The 19,534-nt window shown below is 43.1% G+C and overlaps 1 protein-coding gene across 1 annotated transcript in view; it reads right to left on the minus strand.

Moving 5' to 3' along the window:
- Positions 1–15,594: 15,594 nt before the first annotated feature.
- The window catches only part of LOC125486859, a 43,442-nt gene continuing 39,502 nt past the window's right edge, over positions 15,595–19,534 (minus strand). Inside the window, exons 15-16 of the mRNA XM_048616325.1 lie at positions 18,808–18,906; positions 15,595–15,970 (exon numbers count right to left, since the gene is read on the minus strand). Coding sequence (XP_048472282.1) covers positions 15,719–15,970; positions 18,808–18,906 — 351 coding nt within the window. The 3' untranslated portion in view covers positions 15,595–15,718. The remainder of the gene's footprint in view (positions 15,971–18,807; positions 18,907–19,534) is intronic.

Here is a 19,534-nt window from a genome sequence, read left to right on the forward strand (position 1 = left end):
GTGGTCATTGGGAATGGGGTAGACATCATGACCTCCCCATTTCTGGGAGTCTGTCATCCATCTTTCCACCAGACAAGAGGCCTCAAAATCTCTTTTCCCAGTCACCTCTTTGCCACAATGATATCACTAACCAATAAGGCCATGGGTTGCTTTATCTTTCTTTCTCATGGGCTGTGGGCATTCCTGGCAAAGCCAGTATTTGAAGCCTGTCTCCGATTGCTCTTGAACTGAGTCGCTTGCAAAGACAATTTCATAGAAACATAGAAAACAGGAGCAAAAAAAGACCATTCGGCCCTTTGAGCCTGCTGCACTACTCAATATGATCACGGCTGAACATCCAGCTCAGTGCCCTGTTCCTATTTTCTCCCCACAGCCTTTAATCCCTTTATCCTTAAGAGTTATATCTAACTCCCTCTTGAAAACATTCAATGTTTTAGCCTCAACCGCTTTCTCCGCCAAAGAATTCCACAGACTCCCCGCTCTCTGGGTGAAGAACGGCAGTCAGGAGTCAGCCACATTGCTGTGGGTCTGGAGTCACATGGAGGCCAGACCAGGTAAGGATGGCAGATTTCCTTCTCTAAAGGGCATTAGTGAACCAGATGCAATCTTTGATCATTGACTGGTCATCATTACTGAGACTGGCTTTCAATTCCAGAATTTTATTATTTGAATTGAAATATCAATTGAAATAAGTGAGCTTTTGTCCATACAGTACAATTAGCCTGGACTTTTGCATTAGCAGTGCCATGAGTTTATAACAGCACCACTGTCTTCTCTGAAGTGGCCTGGATCTTCTCAAGGGCATTTAGGGATGGACAATAAATGCTGTCCGTACTATCAGGTACCCCACCCCAAGAAAGAAAACATCTTTAAAAAAAGAACCATGATTTTGATTGAGATGATGCACTTCATATCTTCAGGACTTTGCAGCCAATGTAGATTTTTTTTTCCGAAGTATGGTCACTTTTGTAGGAAAATGCATTCAAAAGACATTTTTTAGTGTTTGTTGGTTGAGGGCATCACTGGCTAGGCCGGCATTTATTGCCCAGAGCGCATTTTAAGACCAGGTAAGGATGGCAGATTTCCTTGCCATAAAGGAACCAAATGGGTTTTTCCTCCAACAATTGGTTCATGGCCTTTAGACTCATAATTCCAAATTTGGCCCTTTCTCCCCCATTGAATTCAAATTCTACCTTCTGCCATGGCAAGATTTGAACCCAGGTCCCCCATATTAATAGTCAAGCGATAATACCACTAGGCCATTACCGCCCCTGAAAACAGACAGTGAGAGAAACTGAGAAGAATGTAACATAAAAGTGCAGCAGATGCTGGAAATCTGAAACAAAGACAGAAAATGCTGGAGAAACTCAGCAAGTCTGGCAGCACCTGCGGAGAGAGAGAGAGAAACAGAGGTAATAATGATCGGGTAATCTTCTTTATTTCAGTGATGTTGCTTCTGGGATAAATATTGATCAGGGTGCCATTAAAGGATTCCCCAGCTCTTCTTTAAAATGGTCTCTCTGGCTGTTTTATGTCAATCCAGGACAATCTGGAAGGTTTTCCAATCCAGTGAATCCCAGAATCACAGATTTACTAAGGAGGTAATTCAGCCCATCATGTCTACACTGGCTCTTCAAATGAGCATCATTACCTAGTGCCAATCTCCTGCTTTTACTCCATGCCCTTACTGCACTATTTCTATCCAAATCATTACAAAAATACTGCAATTGAACTTGCCTCCACTATATTTCCAGGCAGTGCATTCCAGGCCCTAAGAATTCACTGAGTGAGAAAGTTTTTCTCTCACATCACCTTTGCTTAATATGCTTTTCACTTTAAATCCTATCTACTCTATACAGCCCACTCATCATTTTGAAAACCTTCATCAAATCTCCTTTCAGCCTTCTTGTCTCCAAGGAAAGCTGTCCCAACATGTATCCTCATAACTGAAGCTTCTCATCCCTGGGACCATTCTTGTAAATCACTTCTGCACTCTCTCTCCAATGCATTCTCACCATTCCTATAATATGGCGCCCACAACTGTACACAATATTCCAGCTGAGGTCTCCAATTGATGAGATATTTCAAAAATGATATCAAACAATTCCTTTGCAAATTAGATGCAAGAAGGAAACAGTATTGACTGAAGCAGTGAAGATCGAGTGCACGCCTCTCTTCACTGCCCCATGTCATTTCCCTTTGCAAGCATCCTCCCACTGCCTGTTTCTGGTAATATGTGTGACTTTGGAAAAACATGACGGCAATGAATTAAGATGCAAGATTGTGAAAAGTCCTCGGCTGTTTGCAAAGCAGTGTATTTCAGCAAAGCCACTGTCCAAAGTCAAAGGCAATCTCATCAGGAAGTGTTTAGCAACATTCCACAGGGGCATCTGCCCTGTGTTTGCACAATGCTCATGTCAGTATTTCTTCAGGCTGCTGCGGGTCTGATTAGTTTTGTAAACCTCAGAACAGTGTTCTAGCACAACCAGTGTGATCATTTCCAAGTATTACTGTTCTTTAACTGTTTAATTTCTCTGCAAGTTACCTCTGTGATTTTACATTGCAAAGCCCCCTGCTATGACCCAAGGGAGACAGGGTGAATGGCTCCTGTCTGTTCAATCTCCTTGAGCTGGTCACAATAAAGGTTTAGGTTCTTTTGCCAGTTGGCTGACCAACAGATTTGCATCATAGAGTGATGCCAATAGCATGGTGTCAATTCCCACACCAACTAAGGTTACCATACAGGAGTCTCCTTATCAACCACTTACCCTCACCTGGAGCATGGCAACCCTCAGGTTAAACCTCCACCAGTCATCTCTCTCAGTAGAGAGAGCAGCCCGATGGTCTGGTAAGACTATGGCAATTTTACTTTTACCTCTCAGTAATTGAAAACATAGTTAACTATTTTTGCTCTGAGCAATGAAGACCCAATCAACAAGGTTCTCTTGCGTCAAAGTAAAAAAAACATATTTATTAACTGATTAGTAACTTGAGGAAAGTACTAAAAATGTGCCATTAAGCACACAGCCTTCACACAATCAGTTGGGTGCATACAAACACATACACACACACTTACACAAAGTTAAAGGGAAATAGTGTCCAATTCAAAGGAAAATTTCAGAAAAGCATTGTTTGGAATCCTCAGGTTGTCTCTGAGGTATAAGCTTTGAACCTGAGACTGATGTTGATTCGTTGATGCAGGCTTGATTGCAGTCAATCAGAGCAAATGTTGCAGTTATTGAAAATTCTCAGATCTTTGATGACTTTTCTCTCTACCTGTTTTTGCGGGAACCCGGCATCAGCTTCTTCACAGAGAGCAAATGGAGACAACAGCATCTCTTCAATGACCTCCCAAAATGCTCTCAGATCCTCCCTTGATATACTGGTTTCCATGTGTATCTCCAAGAGGATCTTTTGGAGGGCCTGTTCATGACGGCCATTGTGTTAGTATCTAGTACTTTGCCTTTGTTAATGTTCCATTTCCTGAGGTATCACGATAGGTATCAATGGGTGCCTCCATTGTTGAAGCCCCACTTTTCATAGCTCCCTGAAAGCGATTTGTTTGTGTCCCCTTGGAAGGTGGCTTTGCATTTTTGAGCAGCTTATCTTGTCTCAGTCCATTTTACAGCAGTTCTGACCAGTTGGACGTTTTTAAAATTGTATCTTGAAAGAAAAAGGACCGTAGCTTTATGACAAATGCAGTCTCAGATTCAAAATAGAAATGATACTAAAGTGGAAAGCCACATCTATCAGAGACTAATTGCCAAGGAACATGAACACACTGTCTGTTTTTCATTTTCCTGTTGAAGGCACTAATGTTGTCAGGGCTGGTAAATGGATTTTAATATAAGCAAATGTGAGGTTATCCATTTTGGAAGGCACAAGGTTGAATACAGTGGATGTCCAATGAGATTCAGGGGTTCAGCAGAAAAGCTCTTTAAAATGCCACAGACAGGTGCAGAAAATAGTCAAGAAGGTTAATGGAATGTTGTCCTTCATATCTAAAGAGCTGGAGTACGAGGATGTAGATGTTGTGTTGTACTTATACAAAACTCTAGTTAGACCCCACGTGGAATACTGTGAGCAGATCTGGACACCACACCTTAAGAAGGATGTTTTGGCCCTGGAGGGATTTCACTGCAAGTTTATAAGGATGATACCTGGGCTTCAGGGGTTGAATTATGAGGAGAGATTAGACAAATTAGGTCTTCCTTCTTTAAAATTTAGTAGATTGAGGGGTGATCTAATTATGGTCTTCAGAATATTAACAGGGAAAAAGAGGGTTCTAAAGGTAAATTTTTCCACTTGTTGAAGAATCTAGATCTGGAGGCATGGTCTAAGAATTAGCACCAGGCCATTCAGGAGAGATGTTAGAAACACATCTACATGCACATAGTAGTGGAAGTTGGGAAATCTCTTCCTCAAATGGAGGTTGATGTTAGATTGTTAGATTTAAATCTGAGATAGACAATTTTTTTATTAAAATTGGATATCAAGGGATATGGGCCCAAGGCAGGCTATAGAGTTAGGCCACTGACCAGCCATCAACTTAGTGAATGGCAAAGCAGGCTTGAAGGGCTGATTGACCCTGTGCTCCTATGTTCCAAGAAAGGCTAATGGATTCTAGCCCTTATTTCAAGGGAGTTGGAGTATAGAATCCCTACAGTGTGGAAGCAGGTTGTTTGGCCCATTGAGTCCACACTGACCTTCTGAAGAGAATCCTATAACCCTACACACTATGGGCAATTTAGCATGGCCAATCCACCTAATCTGCACATCTTTGGACTATGGGAGGAAACCCACACTGACACAGGGAAAATGTGCAACTCCACACAGATAATTACCTGAGGGTGGAATTGAACCCAGGTCTCTGGCACTGTGAGGTAGAAGTGCTAACCCCTGAGCCACCATGCTGTCCCACATAAGAGGAGGAAGTCTGACTGCAAATGTACAAGGTGCTGAGACCATCTGGAGTATTGTGAGCACTTTGGTCCCCTTATTTAAGCAAAGATATAATTTCAGTGGCGGCAGTTCAGGGAAGATTCACTAGGATGATCGCTGGAAGGGAGGGATTGCCTCATGAGCAAAGGCAAAACAGATTGGAACTCTACTTGCCAGAGTTTAGAAGAATGTGAAGTGATGTCATTAAAACATACAGGATTCTTAAGGGGCTTTACAGGGTAAAAGCTTAGAGTGTAGGACCAGAGGGCATAGTCTCAGAATTAAGGGGCACCAATTTAACACTGAGATGAGGAGGAATTTTTTTTTCTCTCAGAAGGTTGAGAGTCTTTAGGATTCCTTGCCGCAGAGAACTGTGGGGGCAAAGTGCTTGTGTACATACTTAAGGCTGAGATAGATTGTTGACCAGTCAGCAAATCAAGGTTTGCACGGAAAATACAGAAAATCCGGTTGAGAAACAGAGTGCCAGTCGAGTACAAAAATCAAGTACTCACCTCTTCCCAGGAGGTTGATCAGGAAAGTATTAATTTTTGTGATTGATAGTCTGTGTGGGTTGTGCCCATGCGAGGATGTTTCCTCTTAATCTGCAAATCTCTCAGCAGTAGACAGGCCCAAATGAGCTGCTTTACCAGACCAGCAAAGGAAACAGTGTAAACATTAACCTCTCAGGAATATTCCTGCACTGCTCTGTGACTGGCCTTTGGAACCGAACAACAGGAGCTCGTGTTCCAGTCAAGCTTTCTTTAAAATCCTCAAGGGTGTTCATGATCAAAAAAAAGCAAATTAATTCTGGGGAGACAGCAAACTGAAATCCTGGTTCCCCATGGTAGGCTGATGGAGAAAGTGAAATCGCATGGGGTCCAGGATGTACTAGCTAGATGGATAGAGATCTGGCTGGGCAACAGGAGACAGAGAGTTGTAGTGGAAGGGAGTTTCTCAAAATGGAGAACTGTGACCAGTGGTGTTCCACAGGGATCCGTGTTGGGACCACTGTTGTTTGTGATATACATAAATGATCTAGAGGAAGGTATAGATGGTCTGATTAGCAAGTTTGCAGATGACACTAAGATTGGTGGAGTAGCAGATAGTGAAGGAGACTGTTGGAGAATGCAGCAGAATATAGATAGATTGGAGAGTTGGGCAGAGAAATGGCAGATGGAGTTCAATCCAGGCAAATGCGAGGTGATGCATTTTGGAAGATCCAATTCAAGAGCGAACTATATGGTAAATGGAAAATCCCTGGGGAAAATTGATGCACAGAGAGATCTGGGTGTTCAGGTCCATTGTGCCCTGAAGGTGGCAACACAGGTCGATAGGGTGGTCAAGAAGGCATACGGCATGCTTTCATTCATCGGACGGGGCATTGAGTACAAGAGTTGGCAGGTCATGTTGCAGTTGTATAGGACTTTGGTTCAACCACATTTGGAATACTGTGTACAGTTCTGGTCGCCACATTACCAAAAGGATGTGGATGTTTTGGAGAAGGTGCAGAGGAGGTTCACCAGGATGTTGCCTGGTATGGAGGGTGCTAGCTATGAAGAGAGGTTGAGTAGATTAGGGCTATTTACATTAGAAAGACGGAGGCGGGGAACCTGATTGAGGCCTACAAAATCATGAGAGGTATAGACAGGGTGGATAGCAAGAAGCTTTTTCCCAGAGTGGGGGACTCAATTAATAGGGGTCACGATTTCAAGGTGAGAGGGGGAAAGTTTAAGGGAGATATGTGTGGAAAGTTCTTTATGCAGAGGGTGGTGGGTGCCTGGGACGCTTGCCAGCGGAGGTGATAGAGGCGGGCACGATAGCGTCATTTAAGATGTACCTAGACAGATACATGAATGGGCAGGGAGCAGAGGGATACAGATCCTTGGAAAATAGGCGACAGGTTTAGATAGAGGATCTGGATCAGCGCAGGCTTGGAGGGCCGAAGGGCCTGTTCCTCTGCTGTAATTTTCTTTGTTCTTTGTTCTTATTTCTGCCACATTTCCCACAAGCTCGTGTGTTTCCACAGGATAGAGAGCCATAGAGGGTCATTGCTTTTCCAGCATGGAGAAAGGGTCTTCGGACCATCATGTCCATGCTGGTCATCAAGCTTCTATTTATTTTAATCTCATAACCATGTATGCGATGGCATTAGCTGAGGTGCTTAGAAAAAGTGACCAGGAATAGGATCATTGGCTGATGTGTACAGTCAGCTCCATCCAAACTGGAGTTGTGGGGCATGTACTAAAGCTGCGTTACCTGTCTCGCCACCACCACCCCATGTTGCACCCTGTGTTCTTGCCCCTTAATGCAGTGGCACTCTCACTCACTGTCTCTCTGGCCTCCAAACACTGGAATGTCTTTACAATCTGACAGAGCTTACATGATTGTAATGAAAGAATGTCCTAGTGAGCAAGACTTTTGCAGCAGCATCTGATTACGTCAATATTTACTTTACTCAGTTATTACCTTCATTCCACCTTGTTTTATGTCCCTAGTAGGTATATGCCAACCACATCTGTGTAAGTGAGGTGGAACTAGATCTTGGAGCAGTATAGTGTTTTCACTGTTATCAATATCCCCCATGATGGAATAGGTGCAGTATTTACTTTATGGGTTTGTTCACTCCCAAGCTGTTTGATTGTGGAAAGGTCTCATGTTTCATATTATACAGAATCGCTTAGGCACACCAATTTCTTTCAGGTTATCACACATTCTTTACTTGTGGATATAGTAATCCAAAGTTGCAGGTTCAAATCCCTCTATGGTAGCTGCTGGAATTCCTACTCAGTTGCCAAACTCTGGAATTGAAAGCTATTCACAGTTGTGATAACCATGACAACTGCTGTAAAAGCCCACCTGATCCTAGAGAGGGAAACTTGTCCTCATCCAGTCTGGACTACAAGTGACTCCAGATTGACAGCAATGTAATTAACTTAGCTGCCCTGTGAAATGGACCCAGCAAGGCACTCAGTTCAACGGACAATTAAAGATGAGCAACAAATGCTGGACTGGCCCAGCAGTGCCCACATCCGAAGAAAAATAACTTCCCTCTGCCCAGTTTAGGTAACGTGTTTGGTAAATGTGGAATCGCATTTCTGAATACTCTTAAGATATATTACTTCCCTCTAATTTCTGCAATAGCCTAGAGATACTCTTAGCTTCCTAAACCAATGTGTGATGGGCTATCTTTCAGTAGTCAGTATGATTCAGTACACCATTTGGTGGGATAGCCCTGAATAGTCCTCTCCTTCAGCAATCTCCCACATCCTATGCCTTTTTCAGGAGGGATGTCAATTGGGAGCAGTACATACCCTCAGTCAACTGACCAATTGTAGTTCCCCTATTATAGGTTCAGGTGTGGCCTGCAAACTCAGCTCCACACAGGCATCAAATATTGGGGCCCTCTGTAGAAACCTGCAGTGTACTGAAGGAGATCATTCAGTCCATCATGTTGATGTCAACTCTTCGAAAACACCATCTAATTAGCTCCACTTCCCAGCTTATACATTAAGTAGAACCAATTCTAGAATGATACCAAAGATGAGAGATTTTAGTTACATTGACACAGGAGAAGCTGAGGTCGTTCTCCTCAGGGTGAACTTACAACCAGATCTCAGATAACCAATTTGCTACAACCAGTTCCTTAGGTGAGATAGCCCAGAATATTACAGTTCCAGGGAAAAGTCAAATCATTAAGCTTCCTGGTCGAGAGGAATGAACCCATTTGCCTCGTTTATTTACCTGTCCCCTCAATTGTTTGCAACGTGGTTAATTTAAACAACAGATTGCTCCCTTGTGGTTCTCTTTCTCTCAGACCAAATTAATTCATATTTTAAAAGGACCAAGGCTTTCTTGAGTTATCAAAGAATAAGGTTGTTAGTTTCTGAATGTGAGATGAAATAATGCTAGAACATATGCAACTACACTAAGATTAGACACGAAAAGTGAGTTCAAAAAAGACAAAAGTTATGAGACATACAGATCAGTGTCTATGGATTGTTTGTCAAGATTAGATGGTGGAACATTAGAGTCAAGCAGTCAGTTTCTGTATTCTTGCCTTTACAGGGTAATTGAAATTCTTTTGTTCTGTTTCCTCTGGTTTGCTGGCTAGCTGCCTTCTAGCACTCAGAGTGAGAGATTTGTTTACCTGCAATGCAGTGATGACTTTTGGGTGGTTCTTGAACTGTGACCATACTCGGTGCCTGGATCCAGGTGAATAAGTAAAGGATTTTAGCCCACTGGCACAAACAAGCCCCTCACCTCACAAGTATACCTTCCTCCACCAGTTCACGCTGACTAGGGTTGAGTTGACTTTTAACCCTTGTCCTTGTGTATTTGTGAAAGGGGAAGACACAAAATATATCTCTCTCCCAGACTGCTGTTTTTTTTCTCATCATATTTACTCTTGGGAATAGCTCCCAAGTTCAATTAGTCACCCATTTCTCCAATTTTGTCCATCTCTTTGAAGCTTCTTTGTCACTTCATCAGATGTGACATTCTGGAGCATCTCTCTTTCTCTCCAGACAGCCACTGAATTTACATTTGCAGATATTTTGGCTATATAAGTGATCAAAGTTATACTCTGTGGTAGTGACAGTGGGGATGTTTAGGGGGAGATTTGATAGTGGAGTCAAAAGTCTTGAATGGTGTGGATAGAACAAATAAGAAGGAATTTCTTCCAGGAGAAGGAAGGTAAGTAATCAGAAGATAGAAATTAGCATATTGGCTAAAGAATCAAAGGCAACCTGAAGAAACATATTTTAGCACAGTGAGCAGCGGTGATGATTAACACATTGCTGGGAAAAATCACAAAAATGCAGAAGGAGGCTATTCAGCCCATTGTGTCTGCACCAGCTCTGCAAATGTGCATCATGACTTAGTGCCTTTTTTGTCCTCCCTATACCCTTGCATATTATTTCTGTATAAATAAATATCCAGCGGCTCATTGAATACTTCATTGAAGCTCTCTTTCAGGCAGTGCACTCAGAGTTTACAAGCAGATCCAATCATAACAACCAGCTTTATGTAAAGACAACAATATATACGGCACATGAAGAGAGTGCTGATTGCTTGGACAATGGCTGGCACTGAGATGCAGCAGTAACTGTCAACCTTAGTTAACTGATTAAATTTAAGCCCTATGATCACTGTTACTCAAATGTTTCTGACACATGATCCATCTCATTGCCCAGAACTATATCCATAATGCCATAAAACCATAAGACATAGGAGCAGAATTAGGCCATTCAAGTCCATTCTACCATTCAATAAGATCATGGTTGATCAGATCATCGTCAACTCCACTTTCCCCCTAACCCTTGATTCCCTTTCTGATTAAAAATCTATCTCAGCCTTGAATATGACCCAGCCTCGACAGCCCTCTGTGGTAAAGAATTCCACAAATTCACTACCCTCTGAGAAGAAATTTCTCTTCATATCTGTCATAAATTTGTGATCTCTCATGTTCTCTGGTCCTAGACCCTCTCACAAGGGGAAACAACCTCTCAGCATCCACTTTGTCAAGTTTCCTAAGAATCTTATGTGATTCAAATCAGACCCAACTTACACAACCTCTCTTCATAAGACAGTCCCCCCATACCTGGGCTCAGCCGAACGGACCTTCTATACACTGCCTCCAATACCAGATCATGCATTCCACAGGACTGAGATGTCCTGCCATATCTTGATTTATTAAAGTAACTAAGCTGAACAGAAATAAATTCAAGATTTATTAAAGGGCAGTATACAAAGACTCACCAGCTACTTACCAATCAGTACCTTCCCTTTGTGTTGATATAACTTATTTTTACCTTGCTCCCCATCATTCATAATCCGTCTGACTATCTGATCATTTGCTCTGGCCTAATTTACGGACAACTTTAACTTGGGGTGAGTAAAATGTGTTATATAATAGGCAGGTAATTGTGTATCATCACACAAAGTTAGGAATACCCGATTATGAACCATATTGAAGATATCTTCAGTTACTGTCATCTCTGCCAAGATCTCCATCTCTGTAATGACTTCTCCTTGTCTTTGAAACAATAAACTGATGCCATGTGAGTTTGTGAAACATTCTATAAAGAAAATGCATGGAAATAGTGCAACTTAACTGGATATGTTGATCATTGATTGTCATCAATTATCAACAGAAAAATAATGTCTGAATTGTTTTTGTTTCTGTAAGCTACTTTTCATGATTAGCTACCCCCTACTTACACTCCCCCAATCACTGTCTACAGAACATCCTGTGTCACACAGCAACCCCTAGCTCAATGGCACCCTTGATGGCTCACTAGCATTCTGCCAATTTTACTCTTGCTTTGGTTGCTATGAAGATGATGCGAAGGTGGGGAAGGGGGGTTAATGCTTTGATTTCCTTTCTGTCCTTGAGCAGCATGCTTTCAGGTTGGCATGTCCCCTGGTAACCTATCACTTCTGCCTTCAGCATGTGGGCAATAGTGACAAAGTCTCTAATGTCCATTTCAAGTTGCCCTTGAGTGCATGGTGCTGTGCCTTCTTGAATGGTCTGTCTCATGATGGTGCTCCCACAATGGGTAGAAAATTCCAGTTCATTAATTTGGCAGAGATAAAGCCACCAGGTCAAGGTGGTCATGACTTGGAGAAGAACTTAGAAGTGATGATGTGCCCACAACTTTATTTATTCTTGGGATTTTCAATACACGAGGGAGGCAGTAAACAGGAGACCATAGGCCAGTTAGCTTAATGCCTGTCAGGAGTAAGATGCTGTAATCAATAATTTAGGAGATAACTAGGCATTTGAAAAACTCAAAGACTGTGAACTGAAAATCCTGTTTAACAAATTTATTGGAGTTCCTTGAAGTAATAATATTTAAGGTAGATAAAGGGGGACCCATTGATGTATTCCACTTGGATTTCTGGGAGGCATTTGTCAATGTGTCTCGTAAAAGGTTATTGTGCAAAGTAGAAATGTGTGCTGTATTATACTTGAATGGGTGGAAGATTGGCTGGCAGACAGAAAACAGAGATGATTTATAAATGGATCCATTTCAGTTTAGCAGGATGAGATGAGTAGGATACCTGAGGGGTCTGTGCTGAGTTCACAATGTTTACAATTTGCATCAAGGATTTAGATGAAGGGAGCAAAGACATGGTGGCTAAATTGTAAATGATATAAAGATAGGTTGCGAAGTAGTTTGTGAAGATGACAGAACAAGGATGCAGAGCATATAGATATAGTGACTAGTGGTGTGCCACAGTGGTCGGTGCTCGGACCTTGTTATTTGTTATTTACATAAATAATCTGGATGTGAACATACAAGGCATGATTAGTAAGTTTGCGGATGATACAGAATTAGGAGCTATCGTCGACAGCAAAGAAGGTTATGAAAAATTACAAAGGGATCTTGATCAAGTAGGGAAAAAGGCTGAAGATTAGCAATTCAGTACAGGTAAGTGTAAGGTGTTGCATTTTAGAAAGTCAAATCAAAGTAGGACTTATACGGTAAATGCTAAGGTCCTAAGGTGTGTTGTGGAACAGAGGGACCTAGGAGTACAAGTACATAGTGCGTTGAAAGCAGCATCACAGGTAGACAGGGTGATGAAGAAGGCATTTAGCATGCTAGCCTTCATTGGTCAAGGCATTGCGTGTAGGAGTTGGGACATTATGTTACAGTTGTATAAGTCGTTGATGAGGCCGCACTTGGAGTATTGTGTACAGTTTTGGTCACCTGTTATAGGAAAGACATAGTTATACAGTAAGTGTGCAAAGAAGATTTACGAGGATGTTGCCAGGACTAGTGGGCTTGAGTTATAGGGAGAGATAGGCCAGGATACGACTTTCTTCCTTGGAAAGTAGGAGAACGAGGGTTGATCTTATTGAGGTGTATAAAATCATGAGGGGCATATAGTCTGCCCCATATAGATGAATGCATATAGTCTTTTTCCCAGGGATGGGGAATTGAAAACTAGAGGTCAGAGGTTTAAAGTGAGAGGGGAAAGATTTAAGAAGGACCTGAGGGGCAACTTCTTCATGCAGAGAGTAGTGCACATATGGATTGGGCTGCTGGAGAAAGTGGTTGAGGCAGGTACCATAGCAACATTTAAAAAACATTCGGATAGATTCATGGATGGGAAGGGTTTAGAGGGATATGGACCAAATGCTGGCAATTGGAACCAGCTGAGTGGGCACCATGGTCAGCATGGACCAGTTGTGGCTGAAGGGCCTGTTTCCATGCTGTATCACTCTATGACTCTATAGACAGGTTGATTGGGTGGGCAAAAATTGGGCAAATGGAGAATAATGTGGGAAGATGTGAAATTGGCAGGAAGAATAAAAAATGCTGGGAATTATTTAAATGGAAAATGACTTTGGAATTCTGAGGTGCAGAGGGATTGAGATGCGATTCACACTAAGTTTACCAGGTACAGCGTGTAATCAAGAAGGCTAATGGAATGCTGTCCTTTAATAAGAGAGGAATTGAACATAAAAGTTACGATGTTATGGTTCAGTTATACAGGGCACTAGTGACACCACATCTTGAACAGTGTGTGTAGTTTAGGTCTCTTTACTTAAGGATGTAAATACATTGGAAGCAGTTCAGAAAAGGTTTACTAGATTGATACAGTGAATGAGCGGGTTGTCTTATGAGGACAGATTGAGCAGGCTGGGCTTGTTTCCACTGAGTTTGGAGGAGTAAGGGTGACTTGACTGAAGTGTATAAGATCATGAATGGTCTTGACAAAGTGGATGTGGAAACGAGGTTTCCTCTCATGGGTGAGCATAGAACCAAACAGCACTGTTTTAAAATGAAGGGTCACTCTTTTAGGAAAAAGATGAGATGAATTATTTTCTCTTGCAGGGCTGTGGGACTTTGTAATTCTCTGCCTCAGAAGGTGGTGGGGAAAGGAGTCATTGAATATTTTTTAAGGCGGAGGTAGATGGATTGTTGTCAGGCAGGTCGTCAGCTATTCATGGGGATGTTAAATTCAGAAAACAAACAGGTCAGCCATGGTCTTATTGAATGGTGGGTCGGCCATCATTGTCAATCTCTATTTATCCTTGAGAAAGTGATGGTAAGCTGCCTTCTTGAACCACTGCAGCAACAACATTTACTGCTCTTGATTTCCTTAGTGGCTAGGGTCACAGATTAGGAGCCAGGCTGTCAAAATAGGATTGGCAAAATGTCAGGAAAAACTAGAAGGAAGCTGACCTTCTCATTGGAGGCAATTGTCAATGGGATAAAGATTCAGATAGAGAAATGGGACCAGAATGACTCCAACAAAAATGAAATTCAGGAGAATTGAGGTCCTGTGTCAGCAGGAATGAACCAAGAAGGGCAGAATGGCCATCATCACCTCCTTGTATTTTATCATATCATGACACAAAGGGCAGCTGCACAAGTTGCTTTAACAGCTGCATACTATTTACATTGGCTTATCAGCAAACATTTAACCACCTGCAGTGTAATCACCAGTCAAAACCAATGTTCTCCGCTTTAGTCAACTTTATTATATGATTTCAATGTATTTTAATATTTTGCCATTATACAGCTCTGGCACAATGTCAAATAATAACCCATTTAGACTGTATTTTTGCTGCTGGCTTCTAAAACGTCTATTCCCAGCCTCCTCATCGTGTTAGAATCCTGTCTTTGTGGAATCTCCCTCAGGTGTGGTGCCTCCCAAGAATTCAATCCATTCTCAGCCCAGCCCATTAAACCCAAGTATGACTCATTCCCAGCCAGAAGCAATTCTCAGGCCATCACTCAACAACAAGGTCACAGAGGCATCCGCCAAAGATTTCCAGACTGAGTGCCAAGTCTGGGATGAGGCCAGGAAGGAGTGCTGCCTATTCGCTGCTGGCAGTTCCTCTTCAGAGCTGCTGCCTTCTGGAACTGGGTCTCCCAGTGCTGGCCCTGGGAAAGTGCAGCTATAACTGAGGAAACAGCCCAGGAAGTAAACCACTGCTGTTAAATTTCCATTACCGAGCACAGAAGAGTTTTTGAATCTCACTATGAAAACCTGAGGACCCTTCAGGATACCTGGTGTGAATGCAGCTAACCCTCTGGGCCAGTTTGAAGTTAAGGCTACACTGAACCCAATTGTGTGGGTCACTCCCTCACTGACATCCTTCATTGAGTGTTAAGCAGTGTTTCCCTTGGTTAGAGGAAAATCTTGCAAGGTTCAGATTCTTGATTACCATAACCTAACAACTATTTCAACAAAAAAAACATGAGGAAAGAAATCAGACCTTGGAAACACCACTGGTAGAATTGATTCACTGAATTTTATGGAAGGTATCATAGAGTTTTGAAAGTCAAAAATAAGTTTTTGCTATATTCTATGAATTCTGGGCACTGTCTGCATTGCTTAAAGTGAAAGTTGAGCTTTGTTACTCTGTCCTCAGCTTTTGCCGATCATTCCTCAATCGTGGAAGCCAAGGCACTGGGGGATGGAGGGAGGGAATGGGGGGAGGGAGGGAAGGGGGGGGGGGAGGGAGGGGGGGGGTGGGATGGAGGGGGTGGGGCATGGATGTAGAGGATGCGGGGATGGAGACAGAACGAATGATGGGGGGATGGAAGCAGGGGATCAGGGATGGATGGAGAGGATAGGGGGTTGGACAGAGAGGGCATGATGGGGGTAGGGGGTGGATGGAGAAGATGGGGGATGGAGGGGACGGACAGAGGGAGGTGGGGGAGCGGTGGAGGGGTTGCAGGAAATGGCGGGGTGGTTGTAAGGAACGGTGGGTGAAGGTTGCTGGGAACAGTTTGAGGTGCCGCTCCAGGTCCAGCATTCATGGTTTCCTCTTGTCCATGCAGGCTGCGTCGTACACGGCGTCGCAGAACGCAATGTAGTTGACGTCGTGGCGGTTGCCAATGGTAACCCGGAAGCGGTGGAACAGCACCCGGATGTCGCGCATGCTCAGCAGGTTTTCCAGGTCCAGCCCCACGAGCACGCGGTGGAACTGAGACTGCGTGACGCTGCCGATGTTGAGGCGGTCATAGTCTTCAAACGGCGGGAAGAGCTGGAGCTGCCTCTTCTTCACCTGGCGACCACAAAGACACTTGTCGGTAACTCGGGTCCGGGCGGCGCTCGCCCAGAGTCAGAATCCGGTTGGCGAGCGTTACCCATCGGTGCCATCACGTGACACTGCTCCGCGCAGCTCAACCGGGACAAATAGCTTCCCCTCCCCCACACCCCACCGAACCTCCCCAAACCTCTCCAGTATTCTAACGAACAAAAGTACTCAAAGATGACAATCAGTTCACGGCCTAGTGGAGACTATGGTTTTCTTGCACCAGTAAGTCCCCAGAAATGACCTTATTATACTGCATAATTCTGATGGGAACAGCAAGAGGCCATTCAGTCCCTCAAGTCTGTAATGTCAGACAGTTACACCATTTACCTCCCGTTTTGGCTCCATCATCTTCAATACCAGTGTCTTAACAATGTGCGAGATATCCACCCATCTTCGTTCTGAGATTTTCAATTGATCTCAGACCCCACCCCCAACCCCTGCTCAGTATCAAGAACCTTTGTGGGGGAGAAAGTTCCAGATTTCTACTACCCTCTCTGTGAAGATGTGCTGCCTGACCTCACCCCAAGCTGAAACCCTACAGTTAGTCCTGATCAATCTAAACTCTTAACAATTTAAGAAACAGTTCCCTCTTTCTTCACCCCATCAACTCCTTGAATCGTCCCAAATGTTACAATTAGCATAAGCTCCTGAATTTCACTGTTATGGACCAGTTTCAATTCCTGCTCAGGGAATGACATTTTGTGGCCTCCTGGGGTTCAGTGATAGTGCCCCTACCTCTAAACCAGGAGACTAGATTCAAATCTCACCTGCTCCAGACTTGTGTCATAACAGGTTGATTAAAAATACCTCTAAACTGGAGGAAGTAACCTATACAGACAATCACCAAACTGTTTAGCCCCTTCTTCACTGAGGTATAATTCTGGTGAATCAGCACTGCTCCCCTTCAATGTCAATCTACCATTCCTGCACTGGGCTGCACAGAACCAAACACTGTTGCTAGTAGAGCAGAGTGTTACCTTGCTGTACCTAAACAGGAATAGAAGGTGTTGGAGATGAAGGTAACTAGAGGCATTTTATGATACGCAGCCAAATCATGAAAACACAGGAAAAAAATACATTTTCCCCTGAATTCCCATGTGAGTTAATTTACGACAGATAAAATGAGCCTGAGTAACTCGGTAAAGCCAGATGTTTTAGGAAGCTTACACTGCTGGAAGTAATTGGACGGTGTATTTTTTTACCATTGAGCAACATTCCCTCGAAACTCCGTGGGTTTTGTGCAGGATGATTGGTGTGCTGACACCATTCCCAGCATTCACTTCCGGTTTCAGAAAATTAGCAGGAATGCTGCTTCTGAACCTGTTTTCGGACTCGAATGAAGGTGAGGAACTCACACCATGTGGGACATTGTGAAAATCACAATGATTTTCACTGGCATGGTCTACTCCTGAACTGGATGCCTTCTGACTTGGAACAGTGGCATTGAGAGATAGAGGATGCTTCAAAATGGCAGGGAGGTGGCGGCATGGGGATAACCTGCTTACTCCCATTGGGATCATTCAGCAGGACCCTCTCAACAGCACAGAAATAGATCCTTCGGTCCAACCAGTCCATGCTGACCATAATCCCAAGCTAAACTGGTCCTACCTGCCTGCACTTGGCACATACCCCTTCAAACATTTCTTATTCATGTACTTATCCAAATGATTTTTAAATGTTGTAACTGTACCTGCATCCACCACTTCCCCTGGAAGTTCATTCCACACACAAACACTGTGTAAAAATATTGCCACTTGTGTCTTTTTTAAATCTTTCCCCTCTCACTTTAAAAAATGCCCCCTTGTCTTGAAATCCCCCACCCCCAGGGAAAAGATACCTGCTATTCATTTTATCTATGTCCATCATTATTTTATAAACCTCTATAAGGTTACCTCTCAACCTCCTACACTCCAGTGAAAAAAATCCCACCCTATCCAGCCTCTCCTTATAGCTCAAATCTTCCATTCCTGGCAACATCCTGGTAAATCTTTTCTGAACACTCCAGCTTAATAATATCCTTCCTATAACTGGGCGACCAGGACTGGAAACAGTACTCTATAAGAGGCCTCACCACTGTACTGTACAACCTCAACATGACTTCCCAACTCCTATACTCAAAGCTCTGAGCAATGAAGGCAAACGTGCTAAATGCTTTCTTAATCACCCTGTCTACATGTGACACAAACTTCAAAGAATTATGAACCTGAACCCCTAGCTCTCTCTGTTTTACAACACTACCAAAGGCATTACTTTTAACTGTATAAGTCCTGCCCTTTAGATTGAACAGATTGGGTGTAATCCATCATGGGCTTTCGTTCACTTTTTACCAAGGAACAAAAGGGCCGTTGAACATTGAGGCCTTCTCCCACAGAAGTCTCGAGGCTCCAAGCCTTACAACCAGACCTGCTATCTATACCTGTCCTGCACTTTATCCTACCACCTCAATACGGATCAGATAAGGAACATGCTGCGAGATTTTCAAAGTTATCATTTCATTATGTTGCAGCTCTGCACTCACTCGTTCTGTCTCTTGGAGTGTGTATAGCACAACTTACTGCCTGGTCAGAGAGCTTAGGGAACTAGTCACGGAGTTTGTGACTTAAGACACAGGGCACCTAAACTAGATAGGGATGGCCAGTTTCTCCCTAAAGGGTGTTTATGACGATCTGAAAACTTCATGTCATTTTTCTGGTGCCAACTTATTCTATGCTGGTAGCCCAGCCCCATTACCACCAGCAAACTCAGTTCTCAATACCTCTGCTACCCATATGCATTCATTATTAATCCCCTCATGATGTGTTTACCCTTTCTGCCAGTCTTGCCAGAGCTTGCTGGTAAGCAGTGATCTCCTCTGTTGTCAGAGTGTTCAAAGTCCAATCTGGTGGTGGCTTGTACTGGGTTACCTGGAGGATGGGAACATCAGTGATTTAACAGTGTAGATATTCACCTGAAACTCATGTTATTTTAGCACCTGCATTGACAGTGGCAAGGAAATATCAACAAGTGACAACAGGTCCCTAATAGGAAAATCATTCAAATAGCAAACATATAAACTGTATTATTGGCTGTTGTGGTGCATTGGTAGTGTCCCTACCTCTAGGCTAGAAGACCCCGTCCCACCTGCTCCAGAGATGTGCCAGTAATATTTTTGGGCAAGTTGATTAACTATGTCTATAAATAACATTGGTCAAATGAGTACCAAAAAAAACTGCCCTCCCTCTCTCAAACGCAATTATTGTACATAATTTATATTTCATTCAATGGTCCAAATAATGAAAAGAATTTTTATGAAAATATTGTAGAATGCTAAAAACTTGCAGCACAAGAGAGGCTATTTGTTCCATCAAGTTCGTGCTAGACCTTTGAGAAAGCTTTTCTGCTTACTCCCACATGTCCCTGCTTTTTGGCCATAACTCTGCACGTTCCTCATCTTTATATACATGTCTGACTCCTTCCTAAAATCATTTATAGATTCAGCTTCTACCATGGCATATTTCAGACCTCAACACCTCTCCACATCTGTGCCTTAAA

This window comes from Rhincodon typus, chromosome 34 (genome assembly GCF_021869965.1).
Source record: "Rhincodon typus isolate 14 chromosome 34, sRhiTyp1.1, whole genome shotgun sequence".
Taxonomy (NCBI): domain Eukaryota; kingdom Metazoa; phylum Chordata; class Chondrichthyes; order Orectolobiformes; family Rhincodontidae; genus Rhincodon; species Rhincodon typus.